We start from the raw sequence: 20,414 nt of genomic DNA, 5'->3' as shown, positions 1-20,414 counted from the left end.
GCAGTAAGAATTAAAATGATATTTTGCTTCAATTAGTAATCTTATTTCATAAAATGTACAAAATAATGTGACGGGATACCCCTCCCCCCATAGTGGGCCCCTTAATATAGATGGAGTAGATGTAATTATCCATCCATCCATCATCTATACTTGCTTATCCTGAGCAGGGTCACGGGGGGCGCTGGAGCCTATCCCAGCGTGCATTTGGTGGGGAGGCAGGACACCTTGGACAGGCCGCCAATCTATCACAAGGCTCACACACAATTCACTCACACACTCATACCTATGAGCAATTAGCCTCCACTTAGCCTACTGCATGTCTTTGGACTGTGGGAGGAAACCCACGCGGACACAGGGAGAACATGCAAACAGAAAGGCCTCCCAAGGCACTGTGCCGCCCTTAGATGTATATAACATCAGATGCCAAATCTGGGCAATCCTTGCCCATTTAGGGGGTGCCCTACTTAAAGCTTTATAACTCCAGATGTAAGCATCACAGAGACTTGAAAAATGGCTTAAATAAGCCAGACCATTTACAATACTGTACAATAAAATGCTTTTTTCCCATTATAAAGAATATAAATGTGTCCCTTACGAAATGTTAAAAGGAATTATTAATTTTGGCCATGTTTGGGCTTCATGGTAAATCCGTGCATCAAACATAAGACATGACTGAGCCACCTATAAACACTAAAACTACAGCATGTGAAGTCCCCATATCAGATAAAAGCACAAACATCTTGAAAAACATCCAATTTCATTGTAAGTGATATGAATTCTAACAAGGCAGGTCACTACGAGCCGCTAACACTACCAATGTACACTGACAATGGCACTATACAAACACCTAGGCCTGTTAGATAGCCCCCAAATGTTCTGAGCATTATTAGCAAAGGCTAATAGTTGTCTCTTACAACCAATGCGGAAAAACAATATCAAAAATATGACAATGTAAACGGTACAAAAATACGTACTTACTATGTATCCTGGCTAGACTTTATGCTTCCTCCTCTTCTGAGCACTCCCTATAGAATTTTCTTTAGCCATGCTAATGAGTTGGCAAAATGAGTAAAATCTTCCTAAAACTGGAAAAAAACTATTACCTCATAACAAGTGCTTGTATTTTACTGCATAGTTATGGTTTACTGTGTGTGCAGTTTTTTAAATTAATTTATCAATATGAAATTTAAAACTAAGCTAATCATCAAGCCAGATTCCAAGGTATTTATAGCAAGAAACTCTTTCAATACACTTGCCATCAACAGTGATGATTTTCAATTCATCCAAGGATTGGGAATTGAAATCACTAGATATTTAGTTTTGTCTGCATTAAGGACCAGCTGCAGATCCAAAAGTGCAGACTGAATATAATTAAAAGCATTCTGAAGTATTTGAAAAGCTTGAGCAAGGGTGGGGGCACAGCAATAAAGAATCGTATCATCAGCATATAAATGGATATTACAATCAGAGTTGGTTAAAACGTGAACGGTTATTAATATAGATACTAAATAATACAGGACCCAGGATGGAGTTTTGAGGGACTCCTTTAGTCACTTCCAAAATGGAGGACTTATGGCCATCCACAAATACACATTGAGTTCTATTGGAAAGATAATTTGAAAACCAATTAACTGCTTTAGACCCAAAACCAATGTCATTTAATCTACCAATTAAGGAGTGGTCAACTGTATCAGAAGCCTTAGAAAGGTCAAGAAAAAGGGAAGCACGGTATTGTTTATTGTCAAGGGATTGGACTATGTCATTGATTACTACGGAGGCTGCAGTGATTGTACTATGACCAGACCTGAAACCAGATTGCATATTACTAAGTATATTTGTTATCATGTAAGAACTGCTTGATCTGAGAATTTACCAGGGATTCAAATATTTTTGCCAGCATAGAGAGTTTTGAAATGGGACAATAACTGTTGAGGTCAGAGGGATCACCACTTTTAAACACGGGGAGCACATAGGCTGCTTTCCAATCATTGGGAAGATTGTGCGTTAAAAGAGACAAATTAAAGATGTGGGTGAGGGGTTCTGCATTAAGAGGAGCAGTGAGCTTTAGAAGCCTTGGGACTAATTTGTAGTTCTCCATGTCCAGGAAATGCACTTTTTTACGTCGCTTTGGATAAAAGCGTCTGCCAAATAAATGTAAATGTAATGTACATATTTTTTCTCATGATTTGTCTCTGTAACCCACAATTTTAAATTTTAGTCAAACAATTCACATGATAACTGCAAATTCTAATCTTTTATTTAAATTTTATATTTTAGTTTCACCATGTTCACCGTATTGTAATTACAGCACTTTTTATACAGAGTCCCGCCATTTCAGGGCATAATAATGTTTGGGACAAATGGCTTCACAGGTGTTTCTGATTAGTCTGATGTGTTCAACTGCTTCCTTGGTGCAGCTATTGTAGGCTTTTGATTGCCATTGCAATCTGTTATTGGTGTTTGCCAGACATTGGACCAGAGTTGTGCCAATGGAAGTCAAGTAAGCCATTATGAGGCTGAGAAATAATTAAAAAACTGTAAGAAACCTTAGGCTCCCCAAAAAAAATTGTTTGGGACTTCATTAAGAAAGAGAGCACAGATGAGCTCAAAAATCATGAAGCGCCTGGTAGATCAAAGAGACCTCTACAGCTGGTGCCCAAAGAATTCTCACCATAATGAAGAAAAACCACAAACACCTATCTGACATTTTCAAAACACTCCTCAGGAAGCAGATGTGGATGTATCAATGACTACAGTCCACAGATGACTTCACAAGTCTGGATGGTCAAGTTACAGTTAGCTAAAAGTAGCTGAGAAGTACCTAATACAGCCTGCTGAGTTCAGGAGAACGGTGCTGTGTGCAGATGAGACCAAAATTCACTTGTATCAGAGGGATGGCCATAAAACATGGTGCTGGGGGGGGGGGGGGGGGGGTGTTATGGTTTGTCTAGTCTTCATCGATGATTTTACTGAGGAGAGCAGCAGCAGAATGAATTCTTAAGTGTACTGAAGCAGCTTATCTGCTCAAGTTTGACAAACTTACTGGGCAGCAGTTCATTCGAAAGCATTAAAAAAAATCCCACATATACTGCAAAAGAAACAAAGGAGTTTTCAAAGCCAAAAACAAGAACATTCTTGCCTGGCTATGTCATTCACTCGATCTGAATCCAACTGAACATACAGTTCATATGCTGAAGAGAAAACTTAGCAACTAGCCCCCAACATAAACAGGAGCTAAAGATGGCTACAGTACAGGTCTGGCAGAGCAACACAACAGAAGATACACAGCACCTGGTGATGCGTATGCCTTCAAGCAGTCATTGCATGCAAAGGATATCTGATGTAAAACATGTTTTCAATGTATAAAAATGGCTCACACATAAAACTAAATTTAAAAAAAGTTACTCACACATGCAAAAGCACTGTCTAAAAGTCATTCATTCAAATCTAGGCCTGCCACTAGAAGTACTGATATCAAAATTACACAAAGTTACAAGAAACGATACTGGCTATCTTACCTCACACAAATTGCTTTCAAAGAATGAAGATATTGTTGATGTTTTAAATAGTTTTGTTGAGAGTTTTACTAGAGAAGAGGTTATTATTCGACTGGAAGGCATATTCAGTACTCAGAATGTATTATCAGATATTGAAATAGACAAAGAAGTACCGGATGAATTACTTAAACTAAATAATTAGAAACTGGAGAAATACCTGAGGACTGGAAGTGAGGTATAATGATACCAATATATAAGAAATGGGATCATACTGACCTAGGAAACTACAGGCCTGTCAGTTAAACTTGCAAAATGTAAAATACTGGAATCTATCATTAGAGACAGGTTGGAAGTTGGATTGGATTGGATTTCTTGAAAATAGCAACATCCTAAGGGGTAGCCAGCATGGTTTTTGTAAGGGAAGGTCATGTCTGACAAACCTTATGGTATTCTTTGAAGAAGCTACCAAGTGTTTTGATTATAATAAGGCTTATGATATTATATACTTAGACAAGGCACAACATGAGAGACTTGTTATTCAAATAAAGGCAATAGGAATTAGAGGACGTATTTCAGAGTGGTTTCAAAACTGGCTACAGGGTAGAACACGACGAGTAGTAGTAGGAGGGATACTCGAGCAGGGAACTGTTGGAAGTGGAGTCCCACAAAGATCGGTGCTGGGACCACTGCTCTTCCTCATTTATATCAATGACCTTGACAGGGACATAGAAAGTACATTAGTTAAATTTGCAGATGATACAAAACTGGGAGGCCCAGCTAATAGTTTGGAAGCTCCTAAAGTAATCCAATAAGATTTAAATAAAATCCAGAAGTGGGTGGAAACCTGGCAAATGAAATTTAATATAGCCAAATGCAAAGTTCTGCACGTGGGAAATAAAAACATTAGGCATGATTACTTTATGGTAGGAACAAAATTGGAATGTGCTCAGTTTGCGACAGACTTGGGAGTAATGGTTGATCAAAGCCTTTCAGGTTCTAGGCACTGTGCTATAGCAGTGAAAAAAGGCCAACAGGATGCTGGGATATATAGCCAAAAGTATTGAGTATAAATCCAAGGAAGTTACAATTATCTTACACAAAACATTTGTTAGACCACACTTAGAGTATTGTGTGCAGTTCCAGGGACTGTACTACAAGAAAAATATACAGGCTGGGGAAAAAGTTCAAAGAAGAGCAACCAAATTGATTTCTGGTATGAAAGATAAAAGCTATGAAGAAAGACTTAAGATGCTTAACCTCTTCAAGCTTGGTAAAAGGAGACTCAGGGGTGATTTGATTGAGGCTTTTAAATTCATAAAGGGGATCAACAAAGTGAACTACAAGAGATTCTTCGGGTTGAGTTCTGTTAGCAGAACGAGGGGACATAAATGTAAATTAGTGTGTGGAACAGTCTGCCAGTTCACATAGAAGAGGCAGAAACTCTGGGGATTTTCAAAACAAGGCTTGATACTCTCTAGTCCGTAGGTAATCAGAGCATTAATTTAGGCAGGAAAATGGCGAACATTGTCGGGCTGAATGGCCGGTTCTCGTCATTATGGTAAGTTATGTTGTGTTAAATTAAACAAGCTATATTTCAAAGCAATGTTACCTAATGGTTTCTGAATTGTTTCAAGTAACCCATGCACTTCTATACATGTCCATTTTGTGTGTGTATCCAATGTTTTTATTTGCTGATGTACCTAAATGTCCAATGGAGAGATATATTCTTTGTGGCCCTGGAGCATTTGTGATGATGTAATCAGCAGGAAGAAGTAGAAACACAAAACCCCCCATGTTTGGGGCTTTATTGTGAGGATGTGTAAAGTTGTTAGTGAATTCTGTCTGTTGAAATGGGGTCAGAAGGTACAGAAATTAAAGTTATCCTGTCATCGTGCTTATTTCTGTCGGGAACCATAAAAAGTGCCAAACTCTCGATGCTGTATAGGTACGAGGCATGCCGCCCTGCCGAGGCATAGCTTACCAAGGCTTAACATTCCTGCCATCCCAATGCGATGAAGTACAGTACTAAACCCCCCCATTTCACCAACATGTAAAATAAATTTAGTCAATTAATTTGTTAATTGTTATCAAAGATATCAATAATTTATTAAATTGCAAAATTTGTTGACAGACAGAGCAATCTGTTTGATCAAACCTTTATCAAATGTACAATTCACAACCAGATTATAATTAAGAAATGTATAGTTACGATCATGTCTGATCTAAAGACCAAGTTGAACTACCTTAAAAAAAAGCAAGTATGCCGTCCACCAAGTTACGGCTTTACGTACATTAACCAATAAAAACATCAACTTGGCATTTTTCAGGGTTCCCTACAGAAATAACCACAATGACCACAGACTCTCAGCCCTTAAAAACATTCATTTCTGTTCCTTCTGACCCCATTTCAGCAGACAGAATTCACAAATAACTTCACTTGTCCCCACAATAAAGCCCCAAAATTTGCTTTTCTTCCTTCTTCTACTTCCTGCCTGAAATACTCCTAGCCCACAAAGAATATGTCTCCCCATTGGTCTTTTTTACGTACATCAACCAATAAAAATATCAACTTTGCACATCTGCTGTCTGCTTCCATTGTAGCTTAGAGGGTACTGCCTTTACCTTTAGAACAGACAGGCTTAGACGGTACTGCCTTTACCTTTAGGACTGAAGGTGTCAGTGCTTCACAAGCCTGCTGCATTATCCACTCTTCGGCAGAAAAGGTGTTGAGCGTGGGGTTGACAAGTGCTAGTGTGGTGATTATGGCGTCTTTCATCTCCACAAACCTTTCAAGCATGTGATATGTGGAGTTCCACCTTGTTACCACATCTTGTTTAAGCCGGAGCTCCTGCAGGCCCATTTTCCTCTGAGTGGCTTTTAGTTTCTTAGAGGCTGTAATGCTCCTGTAATACTCCACCACAACCTTCACTTTGGTCACAGTTGCATTAATTGCCTTGAGACTCTCTGCTACTACAGGGTTCAGTGTGTGGGCAAAGCATGGCAAGTGTGCCCACCCAGTGTATCTAATGGCAGCCTTCATGTTACTGGCATTGTCACTCACACAAGCCACCACTTTGTTTGAAATGCCCCACTCAGTGGCAATTCTGAGGAGCTCCTCAACAAGGTTTGGTGCTGTATGCCTCTCTGTGAATGTTCATCTCAGTCTAGTAGATGTGAGGTTAGTTGAAACCCATCCACATAATGGCATGTTACTGACATGAAGTTCACTGTGACGTCCAACAGTCAGTGGTGAGACAAACTGCTGTCGCCTTCTTCACTTTCTGGAGCACTTCATCCCGCAGTTTGCCATAAATATCAGGTAGATGGTTTCTTGTTATAGTCTTCCTGGTGGGAAGGACATATGATGGGTCCAGTGCTTTTGTGTAGCTTCTAATGCCCTTGTCCTCTACAATTGAAAATGGCTGGAAATCCTGAGCCATCATTTTCACTCCTCATCCAGCTGTCGTTGCCTTGTTGGGCCCATAGGTCTCCTCACAGAGTGGTTTGTTGTGGTCTTTTTGGTCTCACTACTGGGTCTGTTGTAGAGGTAGTGGTGCTAGAAGGCACAGATGTAGAGATTGATGGTTGTGTTCCTGAGGAGCCAGCTACAACAATAGTTGATGGAGTTGTACTGGTTGTTGTACTGGTTTGTGACGTGACAGGAGTGTCGTCTTCTCTTTCCTCTGACAACTGCACAGTAGGATGTTTGTTTGTGAGGTGCCTTCTCATGTTTGAGGTAGATCCGCCTGCAACAAAAAATTTGTTCTTGCAAATTTTGCATTTTGCTTTTGAGGATGAAATAGACTCAAAATGGTTCCAAATCGCACTCCTCTTCCTGCTGCTCATCTTGTGTTGTTATTTTTGTTGAATAATCTTGTAGTTAATCTCCTGTGAACTGCTCCTGTGTTTGTCTGTCTTCATCTGTTTGTTCTATGTGACCGAGGAGTAGGGGTGACTGAAGGGCAGAGAGGGAGGAGGGATTGGGGTTTAACAATATAGGTATCTACTGTCACTATACTGCACCATATTAATCTAGGTATTCTTCTTGTAAAAAAAAAACATACTTTATTATGATCATGCACTCACAATGAGAGATGCCTGATGTTTTAATCTTGGTCTCATACAACAAAAAGCTAAAAGTAAACTATGTCATTCCTAAATATGATTATGTAAATTTAAGTAGTCTAGTTTTCTTTTTTAGATGCTCCTCTCCCCCCAACCCCCACTACCTATCAAGTCTAGGACCTGCAGCCCCATTGAATTGCTGATTCTATTCCCCTTTGATCCTGTGGTTTCCCTTACTGTAGTCAGTCACTCTGTGACACAATAGTCTTGCATTGAGCTTTAGCCTAGACACAGACATGCATACATAAAAGAAGGATACAGAATCTTCTTCTTCTTTCGGCTGTTCCCGTTAGGGGTCGCCACATCGGATCAGATCAGCATATTTGATTTGGCATATGTTTTTACGCCGGATGCCCTTCCTGACACAACCCTCCCATTTATCCGGGCTTGGGACCGGCACTAGGAATGCACTGGCTTGCGCGTCCGCAGTGACTGGGTTTTCGGGCATTGGCTGGGATACGAACCGCCGCCGGCGTGGCAGGCGAGAGCTCTATCACTGAAACACCAATGCAACAAAAACTGGTACATGCAATGCATTGAGATATTTTGGGGCAGCACCAGTAGAAATAGCATGGCATCTAGTGGACTCACTCTTGTATGCACTAATGTTACGTAATGCAGTAAACATTACATTACATTACATTACAGGCATTTAGCAGACACTCTTATCCAGAGCGACGTACAACAAGTGCATTGGTTCACGGTGTAGAGGTGCAAAAGAAACACACTAGTGAAGTAAGGATCGTAGTGCCAGAAGTGACCACATCGATCAGGACTCCAACCCTGTAGAGTAACCTGTTCAGCAAACAACAATCCTACCAAGTACAAACTAGTACTGGAATTACATTTGCCTAATCAGACAAAAACAACAACAACAACAATCCTGCCAAATAAACTAACATAATCGTATTATCCTAACTAGGTACATTGAGCTAAACTAAAGGCTAGGGAGGGGTGGGGAGAGGTGCAGCCTGAAGAGATGAGTCTTTAGTCTGCGTTTGAAGGTGGTAAGATTCTCTGCTGTTCTGACCGCCACGGGGAGGTCATTCCACCAGCGAGGGGCCAGGACAGACAGCAGACGGGAGCGGGAAGTACAGACGCGAAGAGGGGGAGGTGCCAAGCGTCCAGAGGTGGCAGAACGGAGAGGTCTGGCTGGTGTGTAGGGTCGGATGATCCTCTGGATGTACCCTGGTGCTGACCCCTTAGCTGCCTGGTATGCAAGCACCAAGGTCTTAAATTTGATGCGAGCCATAACAGGCAGCCAGTGGAGGTCAGTGAGCAGGGGGGTGACATGGGAATGTCTGGGGAGGTTGTAGACCAGACACGCTGCAGCATTCTGGATGAGCTGCAGGGGTCTGATGGCGGATGCTGGCAGACCAGCCAGCAGCGAGTTGCAGTAGTCCAGGCGGGACAGGACCATCGCTTGAACCAGGAGCTGGGTTGCGTAGGTGGTGAGGAAGGGGCGGATTCTCCGGATGTTGTACAGGAAGAACCTTGCACGTTCGACTCACCGCCGTGATGTTCTGGGAGAGGGACAGTCTGTTGTCCATCACCACTCCAAGGTTTTTTGCGGTGGGTGATGATGACACCACAGTGTCCCCAAGGGAAATAGAAAAGTCAAGAAGGTTAGAGGATGGAGCAGGGATGAAGATCATCTCTGTCTTACCTGGGTTCAGCTTAAGATGGTGGTTATCCATCCAGCTCTGGATGTCCCTCAGGCAAGCAGAGATGCGAGCAGAGACCTGAGTGTCAGAGGGGGGGGAAGGAGAGAAAGAGTTGGGTGTCATCGGCATAACAATGATAGGACAACCCATGGGCAGAGATTACAGGACCAAGAGATTGGGTGTACAGGGAGAATAGGAGGGGACCAAGGACTGAGCCCTGGGGAACTCCTGTGGCAAGGGGGCGAGGTGCCGATACTGCACCAGCCCAGGCGACTTGGAAGGAGCGACCGGAGAGGTAGGACTCAATCCAGTCTAGTGCTGTGCCACAGATCCCCATAGCTGCCAGGGAGGACAGGAGGATGGGGTGGTTGACTGTGTCAAAGGCAGCAGAAAGGTCTAGGAGGATCAGGACAGATGAATGGGAGGCTACTTGTGCGGTGTGAAGCGACTCACTGACCGAGAGGAGTGCGGTCTCTGTCGAGTGGCCAGGTCTGAAGCCGGACTGGTGGGGGTCCAGGAGGTTGTTTAGTAAGAGAAAAGAGGAGAGTTGGTTAGAAGCAGCTCGTTCAATTGTTTTGGATAGGAAAGGGAGAAGGGAGACAGGACGGTAGTTCTGGATGACAGAGGGATCCAGAGTGGGCTTTTTCAGCAGTGGGGTGATGTGGGCCAGCTTGAAAGAAGAGGGGAAACATCCAGAAGACAAGGAGGAGTTCACAAGGGAGGTGACAAACGGGAGGATGTCAGGTGTGATAGTCTGGAGGAGAGAGGAAGGGATGGGGTCAAGAGTACAGGTGGTAGGGCGGTGGGAGAGTAGGAGCTGGGAAACATCAGAGTCAGTGAGGGGAGAGAAAGTGGAGAAACAAGGGGAGGGAACAGAGATGGGGGAGTGGGGAAGGGTGGTGGTGGACGTGAAGGAGCTGCGGATGTCTGCAATTTTCTCATCGAAGAAAACTGCAAAGTCATCTGCAGCGAGGGAGGACTGAGGTGGGGAAGGAGTGCTGAGGAGAGAGGAGAAAATGGAGAACAGTTGATGAGGGTTAGAGGCAGATTTATGAATTTTTGTTTGATAATAATTAATTTTGGCAGAGGTTACAGCAGTAGAAAATGTGGCTAGTATAGACTGGTAGGCAGACAGGTCGGATTGAGCCATGGATTTCCTCCACTTCCTCTCCGCTGCACGTAGGCTGGCCCGGTTGGTTCGGAGGGGGTCAGACATCCACGGACTGGGAGGGGACAAGCGTGCCGGCCTGGAGACTAGAGGACAGAGAGAGTCAAGTGCTGAGGAGAGCGAGGAAGACAGAGCGGAGGATGCAGAGTCAGTGGGAAGGTTGGAGAAGGATTCAAGAGTGGGGAGTGAAGCAGTGACACTGGAAGCGAGAGAGGAGGGAGAGAGGGAGCGGAGGTTATGGCGGACCATGACAGTAGGAGTGGATGGAGGGGAGGGAGAGAGGGGAGCAAGAGGGAGGGAGAAGGAAATGAAGTGGTGGTTGGACTGGTGCAGAGGGGTCACTGTGGGATCGGAGGAGGAGCAATTCCTCAGGATGACCAGGTCTAGGAGGTTGCCAGCTTTGTGTGTTGGTGGGGAGTGCACTGAATGAGTGAGGACCGACTGAATCGGACTACTTGAATCGAGACAGCCTGGGGTTATACTGAACGAGATTGAATGAACCATTCTCTTGAACTAGGACGTCTGCTACTTGCCCTTCAAAAAGAACGACAAATCGTTGGTCTGTCACATTTCTATAACATCGTATTGAGCTTACATAGCCTACCTACATACAAGTAGGATGCAGAATCAATGTATTAAAATGAATATTTTATCTTTATTAATGTAAACTTATACATGATGAATGGTAATGCATTGAAGAGAAGTTTGGTGGGGCTAGCTTCTCGCTACCTGACATTTTTTTTTTTAATGAGAAGCACTTGTTACACCCTCCCGCTCAAGACTATTTCTGATTACAGACAGTATGATCATCATGGCGGCCGCGACTGTGCCAAAAGCAATAACTTTTGGATTCAAAAATTTCACGTGAAGGAAAAAGGCGAACTGCTAAATGCAAGACTTGATCATCAAAAATTTCTGACAGCCAGACTACAACATCAAACTTTGTTTGTCATTTGAAGACTCATTCGGATCGGTAAGTGTCTGTGAGGGCTGATGTTACCTAACGTTAGCCAGATTGAATCTGTTCTCTCACAACTCCGTAGCTTGCTAACGTTAGCCTGATATGACAATCTGTTCTCTCATAGCTAGCTAATGTTAGCCAAGTTCCGTAACGTTAACGTTATGTTAGTTGACGTTAGCTACAGATTGGGGCTATATTCGCTAACATTACTGTTAGATACGTACGGAATAAACCAAGACGGGCTGTCCCATTATTGGAAAATAATGTATGACGGGGGTGGTGATGCGGCCGAGGCGAAGCCGAGGGTCGCTTAACCAGCCCCGAAGTACATTATTTTCCAATAACGGGACAGCCCGGAGGGGTTTATCCCACTTATACAACGGGTTACCAACAATGACTATACAGTATATGGTTACTGTTATATTTATTGATTTTTATCGATTTAGTCAGCTGAAAGTGAAATATTCTTCCGTGGGTGTTTGGGCATATTATTTTACGGTTGTCAAGCAAAACTCTGGTTGGTAGTTCTATTTGGACCGTTGTTATGCAAAAACTCTGGTTGGTAGTTCTATTTGCACCATTGTTAAGCAAAAACCTCTGGTTGTTAATTCTATGAAAACAATGATTCTATCAAGAAAAAATAGTTCCTTCTCGTTTTATACCATACAATTAGCACCAATTTTGGTCATTTTTGTCATTACATTATTTAATGAAACTGCATGAAACCACAATCAAATTCATCTCCCTAGCACTGTCTTGCTTTTTAAAGTGTAAGTGTATAATTCGTCCAGGTGCGTAGAACTGCCGAAATCCGTCCCGCTAGAGTTAGCTAAGTATCTGCTTTCATTTGCTAATTACATACCGCGTTAGATTTAAACTTTTTTAAACTGTTCTTTGTGTTAGGTTGTATTAGGTTTCTATCTGCCGCTTTTTGATTATTAGAATTGATAGATTGGCTACTTGGGCTTAGTGATTGCGATTATTGTAGCTATTATTACTGACTGTGAACCTGTGTAATCAGGGCATTATTCGGTTCAGATTTTCAATTGCTAATGAGGTACACTCGGAGCGACGCTCCCTCCTAGTTCATGTGTCAGCTCCCTATCCTAGTCTGCTCTCTCCCCCTCAGAAGGCACTTCCAGAGATGTGGCCCCCCTCGACAACGGAACCTCTCCAACCACTGCTACCCCCGCTGACCCCCTGTGAGAACTTCACGGTCACAGGGGGGCTATCGAACTGCCAGTCTGCTACGCGCAAGGCAGACTTCATTTCCGCCTATGCCTCCCTCCTATCCCTGCAGTTCCTTGCCCTCACAGAGACCTGGATCACACCAGACAACTCTGCCACTCCTGCTGCCCTCTCGTCCTCCTACTCCTTCTCCCACAACTCCCGGCGATCTGGCCGTGGTGGCGGCACTGGTTTACTGATCTCCCCCACTTGGAACTTCTCTGGTTCTCCCCCTCCCTGACCTGTCTATATCCACTTTTGAATTCCATCCTGTCTCTATCACCTACCCTACTAACCTCTATATTGTTGTTGCTTATCGTCCCTCGGGGCCCCTGGGAAGTTTCCTGGATGAGCTAGACACCCTGCTGAGCTCCTTCCCTGATCCTCCTGGGAGATTTTAACATCCACCTAGAGGCCTCCCAGTCTGCTGCCTTCCTAGCACTATTCCACTCCTTCGACCTCTCCCTACAACACTCTCCCCCAACCCACAAGGCAGGCAACCTCCTAGAACAGATCTTCCTGAAGAACTGCTCCAGCTCCAATCTCACGGTTACCCCCCTGCATACATCTGACCATCACTTCATCTCCTTCTCCCTCCCTCTCGCTCCCCATCCTCCCTCTCTTCCTCTCACCCCCACTGTCACTGTCCGCCGTAACCTCCGTTCCCTCTCACCCTCTTCTCTCGCTCCCAGAGTTACTGCTTCCCTCCCTCCCTTCAATCATTCTCCAAGCTCCCCACTAACTCTGAATCCTCCACCCTAACTTCATCTGTCTCCTCAGCACTTAACTCCCTCTGTCCTCTTGTCCCTAGGCCAGCACAGGGACAAGGAAGAGGGGAAGTGGGGAAAATCCAGGGACCCATCTGACCTTTCAGCCTATCAGTCTCTCCTGACAGAGTTTTCTTCTGCTGTCACTGCCGCTAAGGAAAATTTCTATCAAACTAAAATTCATAACTCCATTTCTAACCCTCATCAACTGTTCTCTATTTTCTCCTCTCTCCTCAGCGTGCCACCTCCCCCACCCCAGTCTTCCTTCACTGCAGATGACTTTGCAGCATTCTTTGACGAGAAGATCGCAGACATCCGCAGCTCCTTTGCCCCCTCTGCGCCCACCACCCCCTCTGCCCCGTGTTTCTCCACATTTTCTCTCCTCACAGACTCTGAAGTTTCCCAGCTCCTGCTCTCCCACCGCCATACCACCTGTGCCCTCGACCCTATCCCCTCATCTCTCCTCCAGGCAATCACACCAGACATCCTCCCATTTGTCACCTCTCTCGTGAACTCCTCCCTGGCATCTGGATGTTTCCCCTCATCCTTCAAGAGGGCCCACATCACCCCGCTGCTGAAGAAGCCCACACTAGATCCCTCAGTCATCCAGAACTACCACCCGGTATCTCTCCTTCCTTTTCTATCCAAAACTCTTGAACGAGCTGCATCTAACCAACTCTCTGCTTTCTTCTCTCAGAATTAAGCTGGCCGTCATAAGGCTCAGAAATGAAAATCAATCAATCAGGAACACAGCTAAAATGATTACTTTATTCTACATTGTTAAACTGTCTAATATTTTTCGATGCCCGAAAATGGGGGGGACTATGTACAAAAGGTTCTATAATTTCTAAACGGTTCATCCAATATGTATGAAAATACCCTCAAATTAAAGCTGGCAGTCTGCACTTCAACCTCATTGTCCTCATTGTATCCTTTCAAACTCAAAGTGCTAGAGTACAGAACCAAAATAACAAAAAATGTGTCACTGTCCAATGAATTATGGTGCTGATTGTATATGTCTAAGGGGAGTACCAGCCTAAAAATTTCTAATTTAATCTTAACAGATCTATTTAATATGCTTAATGTAAGTCTTTATTAACAATCATGTAATTGGGAATTGTATCACGATTCGCATATACTTCCTAAACAGCAATCAGACTAGGGCAAGTTAGGTAATAACTGATGTGATGTTCAACTGCGTGCTTTTAACTATATGAGTAAATGACAGTAAACGACCATTATTTTCTGGTTATGGATTTATATGTTATCTGATTACACTGCAGCATTTATGACATTATTCATGAAAATAAATACATCATTATACCATATTTCATTATACTTCTTAAAAGTGGTTATATCTTGTATGGAAAACTATCATCAAATGTGCTGGTTAAAATTGTGGTTTTTATTCTCATTTTGTTACATGGGCTTCTTATTTATGCTCTCCCAGATTTCACACATTGTTCTCATTAAAACGGTTCCTATCCTGTTTCATATCACTTGTACAGAATCTGTAGGTTCAGAAAAAAGACTTCACCATTACTTAGCCAGTGGCTTTAACAAAACAGATCCAACATTGCTTCCCTGTGGTCAGCCAAGGAACTGCAGCAGGAGAACAAAAATAGTTTAACATTTAACTTTGCACAATTGTACAGATAATATTTTGTTTTGTTTAAACACAAGTCTAAGTTACACATTATTAGCAAAACTAAGAAATCCTTCAATATAGTTGTAAATGGCATGGGGATTGCCTTGAAACACTACAGACAGCGAACAATGAAATTAAGAGAAAACTGATAAATGAGTGGCACAAATTAAAGTCCAGTGATGTCCTGTTCCTTCGTCTCTGGATCCCAGCAGTCTCTGGCTTTATCTGTGCACTCTTCACTGTTCTGAGAAGTGGCAGCCTGGGTCTCTGGCTCATTGTGCAACAGTGTCAGCCTCTTGGTCAGACACTCAAGGACCAGATCAGCAGTCCAACTCAGACTGTGCTGTGGAGAGGAGGAAGGCCACATTATACTGTCTGAATCTAACAACACCACAGATATGTCTGACTTTAAGATAAGCTCATGCTAATTAAATGCATTACCATGTTAGAACATAGTTGTGTCTGATCCTAAGCTAAGCTAACCTTGAAATGTCGGGCCATGAGACAGATGCAGAGCCCTCAGAAAGTTCACACCCATTGATCATCTTTTTTTTTGCTGTGATTCAATTTAAATATACTTAAATGGGATTTTTCATACTGTTTTTTTTTTTTTTTAATGACTTAATCATGAACGAAACCACAGATCAGATCCATCACCCTGGCATGAAGACCAAGGAACTGCCTGTGGAGCTTCAAGATGAAGTTGTTAGGAGGCAAAAAGCTGGAGAAGGTTATAAAATGTATTATTTTTTACCTTCCAAAGAACACTGTTAAAAAGAGCACTGTATCAAAAAAAAAAAGAAAGAAAAAGAAGGACCCACTGGGTGAAAACGGGAGAAACTGTCCAGAGATAAAAAATCTCCTCTGCACTTCACAGATTTTGCCTCACTGGGAGAGTGGCTAGATGGAAGCCACATCTGAGACAGGCAAAAAATAAGTCATGCCTGGAGTTTTCCAGAATCAATGCGACAGACCCTGACAGAGCTGAGCACTTTGGCCAAAAAGGAAAGTGTGAGTAAAGTAAAATGTTTGCCACAAAAAAACACAACCCATCACCCAGGTAACACTATCCCTACCATCAACAGTCTGCTGTTCATTTCCAAGTCCACAAATTTGGAGGAGAAATTGAAGTACTATGAATGGTACAGTACATCAGAATACCAATTTCCCCATCTCATGTTGCATGACTTGCATGAGTTTTATGGTCAAGTTGGAATCTTGCTTTATTGGGCTATTTGTGACTGAGCTGAAATTTACAGCATCATGGTACGCAGTGTTAGCACGAATAACTTGTGATAGTTCGTATTTTTGGGACCAGAGGCGAGCACTGAGCTTCGGACAATTAGTCGGTATGAGTTGTTTGAGTTGTTTGGGGGACTGGATGATTGAACTCTCTATCAGTAACAAGGAACAAACAAGACATATTGGTAATTTTACGCTTTATTCACTGAACAAACAGTCAGGAGCCTCAGTAGCGGGTGGAAGAACCATACGCACCTCCTCCTCATGCTGATCACCAGCCTGGTCACACGTTGCTGTGGGATGGCATTCCATTCCTCAACCAGGATTCGCTGCAGGTCAGCCAATGTGGTTGCGTCGGTCACTCTAGCACGTACCTGCACACCCGAGTTGATCTCACAAGTGTTCAATTGGGTTGAGGTCTGGGCTGTTGGCAGGCCATTCCATTCTCTCTACTCCCACATTCTGAAGGTAGTCTGTGATCACCCTGGCTCTGTGGGGGCGAGCATTGTGATCTTGGAGGATGGGGTTAGTGTTGTGGCTGCGTATGGTGGCTGCGTATGGTTCTTCCACCCACTACTGAGGCTCCTGACTGTTTGTTCAATGAATAAAGCATAAAATTACCAATATGTCTTGTGTGTTCCTTGTTACTGATAGAGAGTTCAGTCATCCAATCCCCCCAAACAACACAAAACAATAGAGTCAATACCAACAGGAGAATACACTGTTTGACATTGGCAGGGAAATTTGCCACATTTCACTTGGGACCCCACCCACATAATCAGCTGTGCTGCTCATCCCACAAATGCATGATCCTTACAAATGGGACATCATTGTAAAGGGAAATGAACAGGTTTTCCAATGATATAAGATACAATGCTAATAATACAGTGACAACAGAGATATGATCGGCCAAACACAAATTTCCAAACTTTTTTTGAGGAGTTTATAAGGGTTAAGGCAAGAATTGGAGTTAAAGAGAACGAGTCAGTGGTCATACACAAAATCTGATCAGAAAACAACCCTGAAGGCCTAGACGAGAATCAGAATGAAAAAAAATAGGGTTGAATAACAAAGTCAAACGAAGCAAGCACTATATGCAACAGAAAAAGCATGAGTTCGAAGAGCTAGTCTCCAAAAATCCCAATAAGCCTACCTTTCTGCACTGCACAGACTGTAGAGATTAGCCTACATAACGAAAAACCATATCCACAAACATTAAGATGTTGCAATAATTTCAACAATTTGGCTGGTAAAAAAGTAGTGGCTGGTTTACTTTTTCATCTGCAGCCACCTTGGCCCGTATAGCTAAACAGTTAAGTTCGTAGGCTGTAAGAATATCTATTACTATCTAATGCTTTCACAATTATGTAAACTGGCCAACAACGGAAAACAAGTGCAATTTGAAATTAATTTATTGAACAACCAGGCTTCAATTAGCCTATTAAACCATAAATTCAAAGTTAACATAAATAAGAAAAATCTATTAAAAAGTTGTAGTAACCCCAAAAAGAACGAACATAGAGTCCACGGGCGCGTTCAGCCCCGACGAAACATAGCAAAACGTTTATTTAAACGGAAACGGTGGTGCGTTGAACACCTTGTTCTGTTACGCAAGTGTTGCAACTGGCAGCTGAGAAGACAATTCTGCGTTCTTTTCGAAGAATTTTCGGAGCCTGATGAAATCGTTTCAAATACGTGTCTTCTAATGTCTTCAATTGTTGCATACACCAAGCTGCAGTGGACGCATTTGTAAAGGACTTCAGTTGGATCCATTGTACGCACTGCCTTTTTAATACGGCGGGTTTATGTACACGTCGCTGCTGATTGGGTAACACCTCTGACACACCCACCAAACAAGAGAAAACGTACCTCAAAGCCCGTTGCACACCGTTTCACACCGTTTCGAGGAAACATGTCGTACAAACCGGTAACCGTAGCAAAATGGTGCACACCGTTTTCAGATTGAACGTGCCCCAGGTGACTACACTTTATCGATTTTTCTTCTCTGCCTGCTCTACACTGCTAGTGCAATACGGTAGATGCAGCCTAAAGCTCCACCCAGTGGATAACCTGAATATATCACAAAAGTTAACAAAATTTAAATGACGGAATTTTGCACAACAGCGCAATAAACTCTAGACACGGCTATCAGGAACGATCAAGTTAAAACAATATTAATTACATCACTGCGTTCCGTCCAAAAAATGTAAACTTTCAATATAGAACAGGTTAAATTTAGGTTTATATTTATTACAAATATATATGTTTATTTATTTTTTTACAAAGCAAAAAAAAAAAAAATGTGAGTACTCTAGACGTTGAACGAATACTGACGTCCAAATCGAGTACTCGAATACTCATGCCCATCCCTACCTCATACCTATACACACCGAGAGTTTGGGATTTTCAGGGTTTCCCACAGAAATAACCGCAACAGCCACAGATTCTCAGCTCTTAAAAAGGATTCATTTTGGTTCATTCTGACCCCATTTCAAAAGAAAGAATTCATTAACAACTTCACACGTCCACACAATAAAGACCCAAACTAAGGAGATTTTGCATTTTCTCCTTCTTTTTTCTGCCTCCTAGCCCACAAACAATATGTCCCCTCCCCGGTCATTTTACGTACACCAGCCAATCCTTCACCAACACCAGCCAATCAAAAGGTCGCATACACACGCTAAATGGACATAGCTTTTTACCCTAGAAAATTGCAAGTTACTACAGCTACTCAGGGTCTACGGATCATTCAGTCACAGGTTGAAGCCCCATCTGAACCGAATTTCTTATACGTGCTTATTTGCTCACTAATAATTGTCTTTTATTTCTTAACTCTTGCTTTTTCACCACATCTACCCGCCGTTCTACACGTTCAGTGAACCTCTTACAATATCGCCAGGCCATATGGACACAACCGAAGCTCATCTGTACTTACTGACCTGTCTTCTTCTTTAAAACCATGGACATATTTGACCAAAACAATTCACTCTTTTTGACTGCAACTTAACAGTGTTGCACTGCCAAAGTAAATGACTGTGAAACGCAAGGTCGGACGATCGAATCCCGCCTCGCCCTCACAAAAAGATCATTTCCTATCTTAAACTAGCATTTTCTTATACTTACATTGCTAATTAATAATTTTCAATTGCTTTTGCACTTATAAAAATTTCATAATCTTCAATGCAGATCAAGTCACTCACGGCCAGCCATATGCATTTCATAACAATAAATGTATTGCTTTTCTTAAAAAGTTACATGTGCTGACCACTGTGGCGTTTCTACTAACTACATTTCTTCACTTGGCTACTGTAGAAAACGTTATCAGCAAATGCCACGTTTCTGTTCTCTATGTACCCACGTACACACAGTTACTACATATGAACTGTCTGCAACACCCCATTAAAACATTACATTTTCAAACAAGACTCATTCATAATTATAACTACTAGTGCTGAACATCAGAAAAGTACATTTATACTACAGTTTCGCAGTGCAATTTCACGCATTGCTTCAACAACTAAATCAACGTGTAACTAGTAATTCTGTATTTTATATACCATTCAATAAGGAAACCCATCTCACTAATGGTCACTTTATTTTCTTTGCACTATAGTCTGTGATCATGTCAGACTTCACCTACATGCCCATTTTGCTAACAACATACTGTTTCAACTACTCAATTTCATCACTTCTCTCGTACTACTGCTATTTTCTAATATGCAAAGACTGCTGGGACATATGCGTGTGCTGCTATTCTTCCGTCTAGCTAAGCAAAACAGCGAACAGCTAAGCCCATCAAAATTCCGTATAAACCACAGAAACACTGAAAGTGCATCTCGATGAAATAACAGAAAACGGAGCAGGACAGAAGGGTACACAAGCGGCAACCTACAGAGCTCAAATTCTACGAGCTTGCTCACAATTTTGTCAATGAAGGCTCATTGCATGGCCGTCAGATGAGTGAGTACATACACTGGGGATATTTCTGTTCATTTTCTGGTTCAATGGTGCTAGCTTCTTTTTATACTGACACCACCGCACCATTTGCCACAGCCATTGTTTTACATACATAGCAAAGCGAAAGTGCTAAACGGTACACGTTCATCAGACTGTAC

The 20,414-nt window shown here is 42.6% G+C and overlaps 1 protein-coding gene across 1 annotated transcript in view; it reads right to left on the bottom strand.

The window, feature by feature from the left end:
- Positions 1–14,650: 14,650 nt before the first annotated feature.
- The window catches only part of kptn (kaptin (actin binding protein)), a 41,484-nt gene continuing 35,720 nt past the window's right edge, over positions 14,651–20,414 (bottom strand). Inside the window, exon 12 of the mRNA XM_035433093.1 lies at positions 14,651–15,400. Within this exon, the coding sequence (XP_035288984.1) occupies positions 15,224–15,400 (177 nt within the window). The 3' untranslated portion in view covers positions 14,651–15,223. The remainder of the gene's footprint in view (positions 15,401–20,414) is intronic.

The sequence above is a fragment of the Anguilla anguilla genome, chromosome 9, assembly GCF_013347855.1.
Source record: "Anguilla anguilla isolate fAngAng1 chromosome 9, fAngAng1.pri, whole genome shotgun sequence".
In the NCBI taxonomy this organism is placed as follows: Eukaryota; Metazoa; Chordata; class Actinopteri; order Anguilliformes; family Anguillidae; genus Anguilla; species Anguilla anguilla.
This window is presented reverse-complemented; position numbering and strand designations above follow the sequence as displayed.